Source organism: Maylandia zebra, linkage group LG5, assembly GCF_041146795.1.
Source record: "Maylandia zebra isolate NMK-2024a linkage group LG5, Mzebra_GT3a, whole genome shotgun sequence".
Taxonomy (NCBI): domain Eukaryota; kingdom Metazoa; phylum Chordata; class Actinopteri; order Cichliformes; family Cichlidae; genus Maylandia; species Maylandia zebra.
The window spans coordinates 28,337,292-28,355,576 of record NC_135171.1 but is presented as its reverse complement, the minus strand read 5'-3'; the positions used below and the strand labels follow the sequence as shown (position 1 = coordinate 28,355,576).

Sequence of the window (18,285 nt, the reverse complement as noted above, 5' to 3'; positions counted from 1 at the left end):
GTTTACCGGAAGCCCACACACACGGACCAGTACCTCCGCTTTGACTCCCATCACCCTCTGGAACACAAACTTGGAGTAATTAGGACCCTACACCACCGGGCAGAACATGTTCCCTCTAAGCCTGAAGGTAAAAAGAAGGAACACACACATGTAAAGGAAGCACTCAAAACGTGCGGCTATCCTAATTGGGCATTTATAAAGTCAGCAAAGATGCACAGAAAAGAAGATCAGACACCAGCGAGGGAGGATAAGAAAGACAGACGCAACAACATTGTCATCCCTCATGTAGCCGGTGTATCAGGCTACATAAAACTCAGGAGAGTTTTCTCCAAGCACGACATCCCAGTGCATTTCAAACCCAGCAACACACTCAGACAGAAACGGGTTCATCCCAAAGACAAAACTCCTAAACACAAACTTAACAATATAGTGTATGCTGTACAGTGCAGCGAGGAATGCCCAGACCTCTACATTGGAGAGACCAAACAGCCACTTCACAAGCGCATGGCACAACACAGAAGAGCCACCTCCACAGGACAAGACTCGGCTGTCCATCTACATCAAAAAGACAAAGGTCACTCTTTTGAGGATGCCAATGTTCACATTTTGGACAGAGAGGACAGATGGTTTGAAAGAGGAGTGAAAGAAGCCATTTATGTCCATTGTGAGCGACCATCTTTGAACAGAGGCGGGGGTTTACGACACCAACTCTCTGCCATCTCTAATCCAGTTTTGGGATCCCTTCCCAAACGCCTTAACACTCACTCACATCCTGGGCCATCTGACCTCAGGAAATCACATGATAGGGTGGGGATAGGTTTCACAATGAGCTCACCCAAAATTGTGACCCACACCTGTTTTCACACCTTGGCTCATGTGATTAGGTAGAGGATCATCAGGGGGTCCTTTTGGGGGTAGCCCCACGGGGTTTAAATCTGGGACTCTCCGCCATTTGACCTTAGAACTGAAGAAGCTTCTCGGATGAGAGGTGAAACGTCTTCAAGCAACTTAAAGAAGTCCAGACGCTTTTCTTTCCAAGCTCCTTAGACTACGATGACCTGGATGACTGAGAACCTTCACAGACACGCAGAACCTGCATGTTGCATATAATGATGCAATGAGAATCCTTCGTAGGATACCTAGAGGCGGTAGTGCCAGTCAGATGTTTGTAGCTGTGGGTGTTTGGATTTTTAAAGCACGTTTAAGAAATCTGATGTTCACTTTTAGGGAACAACTGGATGGCTCTAGTAACAGTATAATTTTAGCACTCACAGATCCGGCGGTGAGTGGTTCCAGTTACTCATCTAGTCTGAGGAAGCACTGGCTGAAGTGTTTGTGTATTTATTGATTTCTTCTAAGTAATTGTGTATTTTATGTATATTATGGTTTTATATTTTTACAAATATTTAATATTTTTTTATTAAGGTTTATATGTTGTGTTTTGTCTTGTTTCTTTTTCTTTTTTTTTTTGGACTATGGACATAAAGTCTGTCAATAAAAATTGAATTGGAAAAACTAGAAATTGAAACTGTCAGCAGCAGTGGTGTGACAGAAGAGGGTGCTAGAGACAGGATTAGATGATCTTCTGTGAGGATCCCTAAAAAGAGCAGTCCAAAGAAGAAGAAGTAATCTCTTCGCCCGAATTTTACTTCACCTTCTTGGATTTTCTGTTTGGATATTTTATCACTGGAATGCACAGATTCTTCAAAAGTTGAATAAAAGATAAGCGTATGAATGGAAAACTATTGGTTGATAAAAAAAATAAAAAAATAAAACACAATGAAGCTCCTTAAAACAGGTACAGATATTTATTTACAGTTAAACTTGCTACCATTGCTTTAGCGAAGAAGCTTGTGTTGCTTATAATGATATAACATGAGATATAAGAAATGTTCCTGCCACAACCACAAGTCTGGTTTGTCTTCAGACTGCTATTCATGACAATATTTATGTAAGTGTGTAACATCAGCCCCACCACATACACACACTTGTCAAGACATACAGTATGCATGAGAGATTATAAGAAACACACACCATAGAATAAATACATAAATGGAAATTACAGAACACAGAACCGTAGAGGGTGCAAACTCATAAGCTAATGCTACATACTTAGTGCATAGCATTGGCTGAGTGGTGTTGTGGTGGAGCCTGACATACACCCCACCACAACACCACGCTGACCTGGATAAGTGGAAGAAAATGGATGGATGGACAATTGTAAAGCTACTTGAACCACAAAGTGTTTAAAACATCAGCAGACTAATACATGATCAGTATATTCAGTATTAGCCAACACTGATTTTTGTGGTGAAATGAGACGCCATCCCTTTATTGTATCAAATGAATATTGAGCCACTGTAAAACTAACACAAACAAATATTGAAAACATTTTATAATGAAAAATCCTTTGATTTTACAACAAAAACAAAACAAAAGCATTTGCTATAGCCCAACTTTTTGTTTTAAAAATTGCCAATGCTACCAGACATGCACGTTGCAATTTAGCTGCTATCTAAAATGCTAGTGGACCAGAAGGCATACATACCAAAATCCAAATAAGCTAGTCGCTTACATTAACCTACATTAGATACAACATTACTGAAAGAAATATATTTACATGATGTGAATTTTATTGTGAAATGTCCATTATAGTAATTGACATCATATTCAACTCAGACTTTTTTTCTTTCCCAGCCTAACATACCATACAAAATGATCTGACCTATTCAAACTCAGTACAAAATCTTAAGCATGTGTCGTTTAAGTAACATTAGCATGCTTTCAATATTAGCTTCATCAGAAGTCAAGAACAAAGAAAAGATCTTTGAACAAATAAAATGACCTATAGTATTTGATAATCCCATCATTTTCATTGATTAAGCAGTTTTACTGTTGTAGAAACCTTCAGCGGAAGTATTTTTAGCTGGTGTTCTTTCTTATTGATGAAGTATGGAAACAGCTTCTCCGTGAAAGTGTGTATGAAGGTGTGTATGTGTGTGTCAGTATCGAGATCAGAGAATGACAGCTTTCCTTCGTCCCAGTTCAGATGAACTCTGATCCGCTGGAACTCCTTCAGTGGGTGAATAAAGGTGTGTTGTGATGGGGAGCATGCTGCATATTTATCTTCAATTAGCCCAATTATCCGCCAAAGTCCAGATTTTATTTCACTTTTTCTTTGTACAGACTCTGCTGCTACACCCAAGACCCAGCCTGTAGAGTCTCTAACCTCAACATCCCAGCTGTGGGTGCCTGAGTCAAAGCCCTCAGAGCCCAGGACAATGCAATAGCAGCCAAACCTCTCCGGATTGTCAGGAAGCTGATGCCCCTCTACAGATCTTACGGCAGTCAGATCTTCTGATAGGATGAGCTCTGGATGAGCTGTGTTTGGATCCAGAATCACAGGAAAGTAGGAGACTATCGCCTTCATCTCATTCCAGATGTTGTAGGTTAGGTTGCCCAGGTGTTTGGCCATATCTATCAGAGCTCCTGTGGCCAGCTCTGGATCATCCAACAGAGGGCACTGCTGGATTAATTCCACTGCAGCTTTGTAGTTCTGCAGGAACGAGACATCTTCAGCTCTCAGCTCCTCTTCCGTGGCTCTGATTATTTCTGAAAGAGCGGCTATCTCTCTGCTCAGACCTTCAATCTTCCCCTTCATCATTTGACTCTTCTGCTCCTCTTCCTCTTTTAAAGCAGTGGTTCTGGCCTCCTCTTCATCTTGTAGAAACTGATGCAACTTCTTAAACTCCTCCTTAATTTGTTTCTCTGCCTGCTGGGCCTGGACCCTAATGTGTTCTGCTGCTTCATCAAACTTTTCTTTAACTTCTTCAAACACTTTCAGTTTCTCCTGTAAAGGTTTCAAGGATTCCTTGAGATCCTTTCTGTGATCTTCTGCAGCTTCATTAACGGGTCTGAAGCTGTGGCCGAGATGTATTTTTGAATCTCGACAGACGAGGCACGCTGGCTGCTGATGATTCAAACAGAAGACTCTCAGTTTCTCATGGTGCAGACTGCAAACAGTTTCAGAGAATGCAGAAGCATTTTGATCTTTCTTTTGTAAGAAGGCCTCACACAGGTTCTTTAAGGCTGAACTAACCGGTGGCTCACCCAGCAAAGGTCTTTCCTTACAAACCGGACACTCTTTTATGGGTTTGTCTCTCCACCAGGTCTCCACACAGGTTTTACAGAAGCTGTGGCTGCATGCCAGGACGACAGGAATATCAAAGATGTCGTGGCAGACAGGACAGGACAGGTCCTTCTCTGGATTATAAGCCATTCTCTCGTTCTCAGTTGAAAGTAAAAAGCTACAGCGCAGAGCATGAAAGGAGGAAGTTCAACTTCACTTTCTCTTTGCTTGTTTTTCTTCAGTCAAAGGCAGGTTGAAATGCAGGATTACGATGCTGTGTTACGTTTACTTCTGCGGTGAAGAATTATTTCCCCTTTCCTCTCAGTTGGAGCCTCTCTTCCAGTGAACAATAGCTGAGAGAAATACATTTCCTGTGTTTTTTGGTCCTGCGGTTAGAGGTGGAGCTTCGCCCACCCATCAGTGGGTTTCACTTAAAGGAGCCTGTCACACTGCTTGGAGACTGCCACATAATGTAAGCAAATATGTCATGGTAGAGTAATAGGATGAGCTCTGTCTTGCGAATTCAAACCTGATTCCTTTACCTTGTCATTACCATGTTTAGTCTTGTTTTTCCATGACAATCCTTTTAAAGGCTACCAAAGTACAATGACTCCTTCTGCTATTATGAATACATAACTGTTTTAGTTTTTTTGTTTTTTGTTTTTTAATGAAAGCTTTTAATGAACAATGTTAAATAGAGGTGGAACAAACTGTGGCTCATGAAAGAGGCCAAGATGTAGGAAATTAAGGTAAAAAGTGCAAGAAAAGCAAATGTCAAAGTCAAGTAAAGAAAAAAACAAAGGAGTCCAGCAGGAATTATAAATATCTCAGTGTGAACTTACACAGAGCAGTAAAAATACAAATATACAAATCCATTTGATTAAATTTACTTATCAAATTCAGGATTGTGGGAAAAGAGGCAGGGTATGCTCTGGCTTGGTTGTAATCACAGGGCCAACACAAAGAGGCAGATAATCACTCACAGTCACATTCACATGGCTAATTTAGAATGAATTTCTTAGGGAGGAAGGAAGTAAGCCAGAGTACCCAATAAAAATCCATGCAGCCAGAGGGAGAACCACACATGATTGGTGCAAACCACCGACAAGTCTCCAAACGAAATGACCCAAGAACACATTTGAACCTGCTCTCTAACTGACGTATTACAGCAAAAAAAGATTTGGTAAGTGCTCCTTTAGGTTAGTAGGAAAAAACCTGGACAAGTTTAAGGAGAGGAGATTATTTGGGTTGCAGTTAATACTTTGTTGGCGTTAGTGCACCTTGGTCATCATTGAGCAGGTGTCTGAAACAGGAAATGAGTGCTGGTCTTTCTGTCATGGTCCATGGTCCATTTTGATATAGTTTCTTTTTGCGTCTTGTTTTGAGTTTACCACCACTGCTGGGTGGAAAAATGCATTTAACCCATTCACACAGTGAGGCAGTGGGCAGCCACCAATGCAGCGCCTGGGGAGCAGTGTGTAGGGACGGTACGTTGCTCATGGGTGCCTCAGGGTAGGCGTTCAGTGGATTCGAACCCCTGACCTTCTCCCAGTTTTTACCAAAACATCATCAGGATTGAGGTTGCTTGCTTTGTTGCAGCTGTTATCAGCTGCAATCTCTTCTGATCGGGTGTCTAAATAGGAGCACAAAAGCAAACCAGTCCGACAACATTTTTTTGTGCTCGGTTAAACCACAACTTGGAAACAATAAGTGGCGCCAGGGCGGGAACACTGACAGTTAATATCCACCTTGATGTGTGTGGACTCATACCCAGGCCTGTGAACAACTGTTCATTCTTTATTTTGTTTATTAGTTTTCCACCATTAGCTGAGTCTGAGCCTCTCCAGATCTCCTTCTCCCCGCCACACACTCCAGCGTTTCGAAGGATTCCCCAAGTCAGCTGATGTATTCTGCAGAGCGTGTCCTCAGTCTGCTCCACTTGGACATGCCCAAAACATCTAGGAGGCGTGCAGGCTAGTCGAGTACCCAAAACCAACTCTGCTCAGAGGCAGTCCTGAAAGGATGAGCACCTCACCCTATCACAACAAGACACCTGCCTCATTTTTTTCTGTTCTTACATACCTAACTTTTTTTTTTTTACTTAGAGGTTTTCTAACTTGTCCTTGTGTACTTAAAGTATTACGTTTATACCAAAAGAAAAACTGAATGCAGCCTTTGTCAGAATAGATTTATAAATGGAACGAACCAAAGTGAAAGAAACACTACAGTAACAAAGTTAAAAATCAAAATAGTTATATAAATTGAATGAGGAAACACATATTAGGCATAGTTTAATAAATGTAGTTAAAAAGACACAACAAGCACAGTAAATGTCAGGTGCAAGTATCAGTCACAGTACAGATGATTCTCTAGACTGTTGTTGAGCTGACGCATCAACTACTTCTTGTATGTGTAGCTTTGCATGATTCAGTTAAAAATAATCCATATTTATTTTGTGCTAAGCCTCGGTGCTGCTCCTCTGTTCATCCCCTGTCTGAATCAACTTATTTCAACTTCTCTTCTGATTGGCTGTACCTTGCAAATGGAAGGTTTGAGCATATTAGGAGTATCATCTCTGATTAATGTCATGTTGATGAAAGGGTAGAAAGTGTTTAGGTCGTAAACATTCTTTGTACATGACCTGAAGTCTTTATTTAAAACCATATATGACGGCTTAGATCCTTTAATTCTAATGATTAAAACTCCCTACAGCTGATGGTTAAACTGAAGAAGCTGCTTCTATAAGGAGCATATCTGGCAGGAAAAGGCATCACTGGAGACTCACAACTGCTGCATGGAGTCAGTGTCACACCCACTGTGTTTTGACTTCTAGTAAACCCTTTAATTTCCTTTTACATTTGTTGGCTGGTACGTGGGTTAGGAAAAAGTGTATATGAGTCACTGATAGAGTATTAAAGGTGCAGTATTGATGTAAAGCTGCAGGTATAGACTCAGCTCAACGGAGACGGGGCTTTGGAAAGCAGTGCTGTAAAGACGGAGACTGAACCTGTTAGAACAGGTTTCCTGTCTTCGTTCCTCACACTAATGTGAGGGATCTCAGTGGGGAGGATTTTGAGAAGAGCTTACTGATTTGTTAAAATACGTCAGCAGCAGCAAAAAAAAAAAAACTCCAAAATGTTTAATGTTGTTTAAAAAGGTCCTCAAATAAGAAAAACAAATGCAATAGAAAAATTAAAATCAAAAGATACATTTCGACTAAAAATAAAAATAAACACAGAAAAAAATCATCTGATTTAATCAAACACTAATTTAAAAACAGGTTAAAATGTATTCATGTATTTTGGAGTCTGAACAAGATTTTCTTTTACTTATTTCAGGTTAATCTTTCATACTTGATTTCATTAATTATTTTATGTATTTATGTCCATCCTTTTAGTTTCTCCATAAAGGTGAATACACCTGTTGTACAATTCAAACAACTATCAAACATTTAAATTGTCCCGTGGGGAAAAAACATGGGTTATTTGCAGAAAATATGAACTTTGTAGTGTTTCATGAAGGCCTCAGCCGATTGGGAAAGCTGCCCAGAGTGGGTTTATTCAGCCTCACCTCTGGTGCAGGTGCTCACCTCTCAATTTTAAATACATGTAGACATTGAGGGTTCTCAGGAGGGGCCGTGCTGAGGCCAGCTGCTATCTGACAGAGGGTCATTGGTACCATGCCCCTTGTATGGGGTCTTCATAACCCCATTCTCTGTGCGCCATTTGGGGCAGGGTGCGGGAGAAGGAGCTGGCCGTCTGGTTGGGGTCTGGGCTGTTGGGCCTTCCTGCTGCTGCAGGACTGGGGGCAGTCTGCTTGTGTCCACCCCAGAGTAAATGGAACCATTTCCTGGGTCTGGGGGTGGATTGCTCTTCTGGGGGTCCCTGGACCTTGGGGTACAGAGTATTTTTGGGGAGTATGGTTCAAGGTTCAAGGTTCAAGGTTCTTTATTTGTCACATGCATAGTTATACAAGTATAACACACAGTGAAATGTAGCCTGACACGCTCCTCGACATGTGTAGAGGAAAAACATTATATATATATATATATATATATATATATATATATATATATATATATATATATATATATATATATATATGTAGTATATACATTGGGTGAATGTGCAGCAGTAGCAGCAAGCAGGTGAATTCTGCACATTAATATGAATAGACATCTGACTATTTTACAGGATAGACAATATAAACATATTTAAAATTAAAGGAATTGAAATGTACATTGTGCCTTGGTTTAGTGTCTGGAAGAGTCCTGTCTCAGTCAATTATAGATGATGTGAGAGGGCGGGTGTGTGTGTTTAGGGCACGGATGGCTTGGGGATAGAAGCTCCTCTTGAGTCTCTCGGTCCTTGCCCGGAAGATGCGGAACCTTCTACCAGATTGCAGAAGTTGGAACAGTTTGTTGCCAGGATGGGACGGGTCCTTCAGTATCTGCGCTGCTCTAGTCCGGCATCTCCTGGTGTAGGTGTCCTGAAGCGGGGGGAGAGCAATCCTGCAGCAGCGTTCTGCTGTATGGATCACTCTCTGGAGAGCTTTTTGGTCCTTCACACAGCTGTTCCCAAACCACGATGTCATGTTCTGTGTGAGGATGCTCTCCACAGCGCCTGTATAGAAAATCCTGAGGATCTTTGGAGAGACCCTGAACTTCTTCAGTTGTCGTAGGTGATACAGGCGCTGCCTAGCCTTTTTGGTCTGGACCTGAATGTGGGCAGCCCATGTCAGGTCTGAGGAGATGTGGACACCAAGATACTTGAAGGACTGCACCCTCTCCACTGGAGCTCCATTGATGATAATGGGCTTGTAGTCTCTGTGCTGACCCCTTCTGAAGTCCACCACCAGCTCCTTGGTCTTGCTGACGTTCAGCTGGAGGTGGTTGTCCTGGCACCACGATGCCAGATTCTTCACTTCATCCATGCAGGCCGTCTCATCGTTGTTGGAGATGGCACCCAACACCACTGTGTCGTCAGCAAACTTCACAATGGTGTTGGAGCCATGGGTGGCCACACAGTCTGAAGTGTAGAGGGAGTAGAGCAGTGGCGAGAGGACACATCCCTGAGGTGCTCCTGTGTTGATGGTGATGCTGTTGGAGAAGCACCTGCCCACCCTCACCACCTGAGTTCTGCCAGTGAGGAAGTCCAACACCCATGCACACAGACGGCTGTTAAGTCCCAGATCCCTCAGCTTTGTGAACAGTCTGCAGGGCACTATTGTGTTAAACGCTGAACTGTAATCAACAAACAGCATTCGCACATAGTTACCCTGTTTCTTGTCCACATGGCTGAGAGTGGTGTGTAGGACGTGGGCGATGGCATCCTCTGTGGATCTGTTGGATCTGTAGGCGAACTGCAGCGGATCTGTGGTGTCTGGGATGGAGGAGGAGACGATGTTCTTCAGCAGCCTCTCAAACACCTTCATTACTACCGAGGTCAGTGCAACTGGCCGGTAATCGTTCAGGGATGAGGGTTTGCTGTTCTTGGGCACAGGGATGATGGTGGTATGAGTGTGTGTGCAGTGTTTAGTTCTGTGTGCCTCCATGTTGGATGAGTATAACTGAGCCTAACATGGTTCCCAGTTAAATACCTTCTTCAGGAACAAAAGGCAGTACACAGCTGTTTCACACTCCCTTGCTACCTCCCAGAGTCCTCAAAGAGACAAAGGTTTCTTTCTGTGGAGCTGTCTGCTTCCCCCAACGTCCTTACTAGACCCCACCATTTATCTTACTGTATGAGTGTGAGATATGTTAAAATCCAGTGGCATCAAGGCATTATAGGATAAAATAATGTGATTAATACATAAGTAAAAGAAATTCCTATACAATGCCTATCTTCCCCAACTACGCTCGCTGCAAGTGGCTGATGCTCCCACCCGTTGGTGGTTCTCAGTGTCCGGGGCTGGGTGCTCGGGTAGATCGAATAAACTATGACAATCAAGTGGACCAGTATGGCAAAAGCAATAATGGTCCACTTGGAAAAATGGGAATATCTGTTGGGAATTTTTCTTGGCCTTCAGACAATAATTCTGATTGCTATGCTTGTCCTCTTTTTGCAGCCATCATGAAAATAGCATCTTTTAACATTAAGAAGTTTGGAAAGAAGAAAGTGTCAGACCCTGATGTCCTCGAAATCCTGACTAAGGTAATAACCAGTATAAAAGCCCACACATACTTTCACCTTACAAAACTGTAAATGACCTGCAGGTCTGGCTCCTGCTTTCATTAAAATGTCTAATCATGTGACAAAATAGTAAGCTTTGCCTTTTTGTCACGGAAAGAAGACAGAGGACGATAACAATGTAGAAAAGTAGTCCAGCCCTCCTACCAATTATTAAGTATTTAAGTAATTAAGTATTATATAAAAACTTTCTATTAAATAGCTGAGTTGCAAAGTGGTAAAATAAGTATCAGGACTCACTGTTTAAGTAAAAATGTAATCCTATATATGCATCTGAAAATATACTGAAATACATGGAGTAAGTTGTATTTTGACTTGTGGTTTCTTGCTGTATCATTGAATCACTGGTTTTTACTTTACTTTTATTCTGGTGATGAGGTTACATTTCCAATTCTTTGCTTAAACCCATGTTTTATTATTGTTATTGTATTAGATCTGTTTCATATTTAGTCAACAAGCCACTGTACAGGTCAGCCGCCCTGAGTGTCGGCTGTTTAGGAACCACAATAGCAAACACACAATCAGGGTGTGTTAATTTAAACGTGGATCCACTGGCCTGTTGTCCCTTCAAGTAACCATGCTCAGTGGCAGCTTGCCCTTCATTCACAGAACCACCATTACCTCTATAACCACACAATTTAAGTCACTCAGCATTTCTCTGATTGTTCCCATCTCTGTCTTTTTTTGATACCTCTTCAGCTTTATTGTTGCAACTCAGAATATTTACATAAGTATTTTTTTTTAAAACATAGAAAAATGTCAGTTTATATTTTACATATCTGGAAGAGCTAAATCTTAACTGAACAATTATCTTTAAGGTAGTAACGCATCTGATCAGTTCAGCTTTTTTTTTCTCTCTGTTTCAAAGATTGTGTCTCGATATGACATCATTCTGATCCTGGAGGTGGTGGACACCAGCGAAGAGTCCATAGAAATCTTCATGAAAGAACTCAACAAGTAAGGAAATGCTTTGTTTCCAGCATCATCGCTGTTATTATCATTTAGGGTGCTCGTGTTTAAGCATGATGATGGTGGCCCAAAGAATAACAATTTTCTCATGGTAACCAAAAATGATTACGATTTTTAAGGATTATTACATTAAAGAATATTTACACAGTTACTTCTGAAGTTATTTGTGTATTATAAACACAATGGTACATTTCCTTTTTTAAATAGCACACTTATTGGCAGCATCTGTATAATAGTATTATGCAATAATATTATTATCAGGAATTCTTTCGGCTTCAATAATCATGTATTAAAGTCTGATAGCGTGACAGCTGTAATGACAACACTAAAAACTGCTGATGTTAACAATTTATGTTGTTGGTCATGTTCATCTTATTGTCAGGCAAACTGTAATTTGGAAATAAAGTTTGAATGAATGTAAAAAATTCAACTTTGACCTGCTTTTTGTGTTAAATGAAAAGGTAATGTTTCACTAAAGCGTTACACATTCATCCTGAACCAATTCTTTTCAGAGAATCAGAGGACATAACATGATTTAATGGACCAAAATTAAAGAATTATACAAAATTTCTCTCAACTTATATCTTCTCAGAGTCCACGAGGGATACACCTATAACATCAGTGATCGTCTGGGCAGTACACGCTACAAGGAGCAGTTCATGTTCATCTACAAGTGAGAGTTCACTGACAACACACATCCTGTTCATTTGCAGCTTCAAATTTTTATTCTTGAACTCACTAGAGCAGCTTTGCATGCTTCACAGTTCTGCCGGGCCTTGGTGCAGTGCTCCTTAAAGCCCTCTTGCTTTAAGCAAACTTTCTTCAGATTGGCTTGTCCATGCAAACGGAAGCAGGTGGACAGTGCTTCATTGCTCAGAGCCAGAGTTGAGATGACTATATTATTAACATCCACACTGTGTGTGTGTGTGTGTGTGTGTGTGTGTGTGTGTGTGTGTGTGTGTGTGTGTGTGTGTGTGTGTGTGTGTGTGTGTGTGTGTGTGTGTAGAAGTGATGTGGTTACGTTGGTGAACCATGAGCAGTTTAATGAAGAGGCAACAACAGGAAAAGATGTTATTAACAGAGACCCCTACATCCTGAAATTAAGATGCAGCAATACAGGTAGGATATGTTTGTCATGGAAACAAATGCAAGGATCAACAGGGAGTTAAGCTTGTGTGTAATCAGTGTAACAGCTCACTTTAAAGCTGATACTATGTCTTCTGTGGCCTTCCTGTTGGCTGCACCTTTATTAACCTGGATGTACAGATGAGTCTCTGGTCCAGGTTTTTTTTTTTAAAGCTGTGATAATCTAAATCTGTTTACACATTATGGGGAAGTGTGTATTTGTATGGAGAGAAAATCAGCTGGTTTTAACTTTAGGGTAATTAAGTAATATATAATTATTTCATAAATGTTATTAAAAGGCAATCAATAATTTGAACTAATTTACACTAATGTAAATAATCAGTAAGACTTGAATGTAGTCCTGCCCCCTGTGTACAGTCCCAGATACACTCAAGCACAAATTCACAACCAGGTCCTCAGGTGTCTAGCCGAGAAAGTTGAGTGCAAAAGGAAATCCATCAACGCTCAACCTTTCACGAACCAAGAGGAGCATCAGTTTTCATCAACATTTGTCCGGGAGGGAGACAAGCCGAGGACAAGCCCCTCAGCCCAGGACCTGGGCCTGCTGAAGGCTGCCAGGGATTGGCAGATGCAAGTGGACTTGGATCAGAGGCTAATTTTTCCCACAGAGATCGTAACAACTACTCTGCGACCAGACCTCGTCCTTTGGTCTAACTCTCAAAAACATGCGTACATCATTGAGCTGACGGTACCATGGGAGGAAGCAATTGAGGAAGCATTTGAGCGGAAGAAGCTGCGCTATGCCAACTTGGCAGTTGAGGCAGAGGACACAGGCTGGAAGATCAAGGTGCACCAGGTGGAAGTGGGGTGCAGGGGCTGTGTTGCCAGTACAACAGCCAAACTGCTTAGAGAGATTGGGATCAGAGGACACTGCTGAGAGGACCAGTCACTGGCTATGCCTAAAAAGGGCTGACATCACTTGGGCAGTTAAGGCAGTCAGCTAACTGCGAGAGAAAATAAATATTCTCCTCTTCTCCCCTCTGCTCTTCTTCCCTTTTCTGGGAGGCAGTGGGGAGGTAGAGCGTACAGCCCAATCCAGCGGGGAGGTGTGGAAAGCCAGCCCCAGCCCCCCTTCCAGCTCTCTTCTCTGCTCTCTCCTATCTTGTCCCTCTTGTCTTACTTCTCTCTATCACCTTTTCTATCCCTTTGAAGAAGTGAGGCTCCATAAATGCTAAAGAGGTAAGTATTATTTCTCAGTTGCAGTGAATAGACAGAAAATAAACTGTAGAAAACTAAACAGAAGAAAGAAGAGAAATAACATAAACCAGTGACACACTCCAGGGCCTGATCAACCCTGGCAGGGCCTCCTTGAATGAGGGTGTTTAGTGATAATGGCCAAAACACCCGATGAATCCAAGGTCCACAATTGACAATGTGTCCCAAATTTTTATATGATAATCTAGATCAGATCTCTAATTCCTAAACCTAACCAAGGAAGAAAAAATGGCAGATTAGCCTGGGTAAAAGACCGAAAGTTGAGGCACACAACGATGTTTGCTGCTGGTAAAGTTTCTGGGCTGCCTTTCCTCATAACAGAGATCCCTCAAGAGTCTCTCCATTTAAAGCAATGCATTATCAGGGACTGTAACATCTAGCCCTTTTACTGAGTCATGGATGTAAACTGTGTGTATTTGTGTTCTCGCTGTAGTTGTGGAGGACCTGGTTATGATCCCAGTTCACACCAAACCAACGGACTCTGTGGAGGAGCTCGATGAACTATACGATGTCATCAAGATTATTAAGACGAAATGGAATACTGATGTAAGGAGAAGTTAGAGAGTGTCTAAAGCTTTGTAGCTTGGGTTGGTTGCACAACAGAGAAAGCAGGAATTCATACTTTCGTGAAAATTTGTAGATTTTGACAGAGTTGTGTAGTAATGCGGACGCTGCACCGGTCCGTCGTGGTGAAGAGGGAGCTGAGTGTAAAAGCGAAGCTCTCAATTTACCGGTCGATCTACGTCCCTACCCTCACCTATGGCCACGAGCTGTGGGTAGTGACCGAAAGAACGAGATCGCGGATACAAGCGGCAGAAATGAGCTTCCTCCGAAGGGTGGCTGGCCTCTCCCTTAGAGATAGGGTGAGAAGTTCGGCCATCCGGGAGGGGCTCAGAGTAGAGCAGCTGCTGCTCCACATCGAAAGGAGCCAGCTGAGGTGGTTCGGGCATCTGACAAGGATGCCCCCTGGGCGCCTCCTGGGTGAGGTGTTCCAGGCATGTCCCACCGGGAGGAGGCCCCGGGGCAGACCCAGGACACGCTGGAGAGATTATATCTCTCGGCTGGCCTGGGAACGCCTTGGTATTCCCCCGGATAAGCTGGAGGAGGTGGCTGGGGAGAGGGAGGTCTGGGCCTCTTTGCTTAGGCTGCTGCCCCCGCGACCCGACCCCGGACAAAGCGGATGAAGATGGATGGATGGATGGATGGATGTGTAGTAAAAGGCGTATGAACCAATCCAACCACTAAACTGGGAAAACAAAACAAATATATATTGAGGAGCTAAAGCAAAACACTCAAATGCAAATATTTCATGTCTGTGCTGCAGAACATTATGATCTTGGGTGACTTCAATGCAGACGGCTCGTACGTTTCCAACCGTGACATGAAGACCATTCGCATTCGTGAAGACGAGAACTTCCACTGGCTGATTGGAGATAACGTCGACACTACAACAAGCACCAAGAACACCAACACCTATGACAGGTAATGCATAGCAGGTGCTGGCTGCAGCTTTATTTTGAATCGACAGACGTGAGACTGGTATCGATCTGTTCGTCAGCAAGAAAATAAACACATCACGCTGTTTCTTCAAATTATCTGAAATAAGGAGGAGTAGATTCTTTTGTTTTGCCACATTAAAATGGAGTGGTGCTAAATGTTCTTGCTTTTTTCTAATTATGTATTTAAATTTGGTATTATGGGTTTTTAAAATAAGCCTTTTTCCCTATCTGTGTTAAGGATCGTGGTCTATGGAGATGACATGCTTAATGCTGTGGAACCAGAATCTGCAAAAGCCTTCAACTTCAAGGAGGAGTTTAATCTCGATGATGAGCAGGTCTGTTTTGATTAATGGTTTTCACCAAATGAATTACTCTTATATTCTCTGCCTCATTTGCAATATCACACGTAGAATATGATTAGTCAGAAGGCTTTTAGACACTAAATTATAAGGCAGATAATTGTGTTTTTGTCACATCACTCAGTCTGTTTAAAGATCACTGAAATAGCTGGACATGAAAAACAGAACTCGGTGTGTAAAAGCTGGCATGGTTGCTTAAAGACGGTACCAAAGTACAGCTGCGGTATGGTGTTATGGCTTTAATTAAAATTCCTAAGAGGCCGTCAATCAATGGCCACAAATATGTTGAAAATCAGCAAGCTTTCAACTTGTCTTTATAGGGGGAGAAAAAAAGAGAGAGTTCAGTGACGTCGGACCTTTATTCTTACAAACAAAACTTTAGGGTAAATTATTAACAGTGTTACAGTCACTCTTTTCAAGTGTCCTTGGTAACTCTATGACCTGGGTTTGACAAAGACTCTACCCTTGGCCTGTCAGCTCATTGTCTTTGAAAATGTAAACCACTGCAGTATGGAAAGTATCCATACTGTCATTATGACAGTATGGATACTTTCCATACTGTCTGTCATGTTTGCGGCTGTGTGCAGGCAGGATGAGGACCCAAACGCAAGCTCACGGAGGCAGGAATGAACTCAAAAACACAGCTTTATTGCTGGAGAGAAAAGAGAGACAGCCTGAGGAGAGCACAGACATAACAGGCTGGGGAAAACATGGAATAAAACACAAGGAGGGGAAACGAGGGCTCACAGATACACAGAGGGGCACACGGGGGGTAATCAAATAAGGAACATCTTAACAGAACAACCTAGAAACCACGGCATACATAAAGAACAAAACCCAAAACACATGAAAACTAAGAATGCTGGGCCAACATGGCCCAGGATCATGTCACTGTCATTAGGTTTTGCCTCTTCAGGCTGAACCTGCACACCAGGTGCACAGCATCAAGCTCTCACCCCAGACCTAACCTTGTCCCAGGAGGGTAAACTGGTCCCTTGAGTGTGTCCTCATAGGGTTTTGTGAAACACTCTCTTGGCCCCTCACCCAACACCATTTTGCTTTTGTAAGACCCTAGCAACCCCAGACAACATACCCCATGCACAAACCGCTGATTCATGGGGACATTCAGCTAGACCTCGATATTTGTTCAAAAACTATTAATCAGTACATTTTGTTTCTTTTGCAGGCTCTGAAAGTGAGTGACCATTATCCAGTGGAGGTTGAGTTGAAGTCCATAGTTGAGACAGATGAAAGAAACGGTAAGCAGGATATTTATGCATATCCAAGGCTTATGTACCATAATACTACAAGACCTGTTAAAATTGTGAAGTCAGTTTTTCATTCTTATTAAGAAATGTTTTTTTTTAATCTTTCCCAAAAATGTAAAAAATAAAACTTACACACGTTTTAGACATTTGTTAGAAAGATATGCTTACGTTGAATATATGCAGATCATGTTCAGAGAGTGAGTTCAAAATCAACTAGATGCAGAATTTGTTTTTTCCTGACATGTTCAAAGTGTGATATGAACTTTCTGCTCAAAGAAAATATTTATACATGCAAACATGTTTAAAATTAATTAATTAGAACAAATTAATTGCAGCCAAAAAGCTGAAAGGAAAAACCCCCGCCTACGCATTCTTTGTTGTGGACTTCTATAAGGAGCACAAGAAGAAGCACCCAGGAGCCAAAGTAATATTAACAGAGGTTTCCAAACTGTGCTCAGAAAAATGGAAGTCCATGTCACCTGAGGAGAAGGCAAAGTTCAAAGAGATGGCCAAGAATGACAAGCGCCGGTATGACCAGGAGATGAAGTCCTATGTACCACCTGCAGGTGCCAAGAAGGGCAAGAAGAAGAAGAAGGACCCCAACGCGCCCAAAAAGCCACCTTCTGCTTTCTTGATCTTCACCTCTGAACACCGTGAAAAGATCAAGGTGGATAACCCGGGGATCTCCATCACTGACATCGCCAAGAAGTCTGGTGAGATGTGGAAAAAGATGAGTACCACAGAAAAGACCCCCTATGAGGCCAAGTACGCCAAACTGAAGAAAAAATATGAGATGGAAGTGGCTGCCTACAGAGCCAAAGGCGCCAAGAATGTGGAACCAGCTGACGACGATGATGAGGATGAAGAGGATGAGGATGAAGATGATGATGACGAGGATGAAAATGATATTGACGGGAAGATGGCTAAGTTGTTTCTGTGTTTGAGGATGTGAAGTTTGTGATGCGTTTGTTTGTTTATGTTTGTTTTTGTTTTGGGTTGGACGAGTTCAGCAGTATAACCTGCTGTCCCTGTCGGTTGACCTCATTTGAGCTGTACTCTTTTTCTAATTCAGGGTGTTAGATTTATATTGTTTATTGTCATTTATGCTTAGAAATATTTAACCATATATGCTTAGAGGTGTATAATCGATTGTGTAGTGATAGGATGTGTGATCTTTGGCAGTCTGCATAGGCTTGGTGTGCATTCCACAGTGTTCTGGCATTCACACCCACATTCTGGGAGCATGGGAGAGGTCATACCTTCTCTTATTGTTTTATGGTAGGATAAACTGTCTATATCTGTTCTAGTCTAAGTGCCTTTTGTTTAGATGAACTGCTGGACTTCCAAACCAGCAGGGTTAGGGAAGTTGTTTATGGGGTCACACTCTGACCCCACCCCCCCACACACACACACTTACACAACGCACAGGCAAGGTACTCTTTGTGTGTATGTTAATGCACCTATGCATATTCATGTAACCTCAATAAAAGAGCAGTGTTACGGGGGAGAAGA

The 18,285-nt window shown here is 42.1% G+C and overlaps 2 protein-coding genes across 2 annotated transcripts; one reads left to right on the top strand and one right to left on the bottom strand.

Moving 5' to 3' along the window:
- Positions 1-1,789: 1,789 nt before the first annotated feature.
- On the bottom strand, positions 1,790-4,279 carry LOC101475734 (nuclear factor 7, ovary). The gene has a single exon (XM_024802393.2). The coding sequence runs from the start codon at positions 4,277-4,279 to the stop codon at positions 2,873-2,875; it is 1,407 nt and encodes a 468-aa protein (XP_024658161.2). The 3' UTR covers positions 1,790-2,872.
- Positions 4,280-4,516: 237 nt separating this feature from the next.
- LOC101476025 (deoxyribonuclease-1) lies at positions 4,517-17,725 on the top strand. Its single transcript, XM_004548820.4, has 10 exons — positions 4,517-4,601; positions 10,196-10,281; positions 11,186-11,274; positions 11,879-11,959; positions 12,293-12,405; positions 14,081-14,193; positions 14,972-15,129; positions 15,385-15,481; positions 16,692-16,764; positions 17,109-17,725. The coding sequence occupies exons 2-10, from the start codon at positions 10,201-10,203 to the stop codon at positions 17,723-17,725; spliced, it is 1,422 nt and encodes a 473-aa protein (XP_004548877.3). The 5' UTR covers positions 4,517-4,601; positions 10,196-10,200.
- The last annotated feature ends 560 nt before the right edge of the window (positions 17,726-18,285 follow it).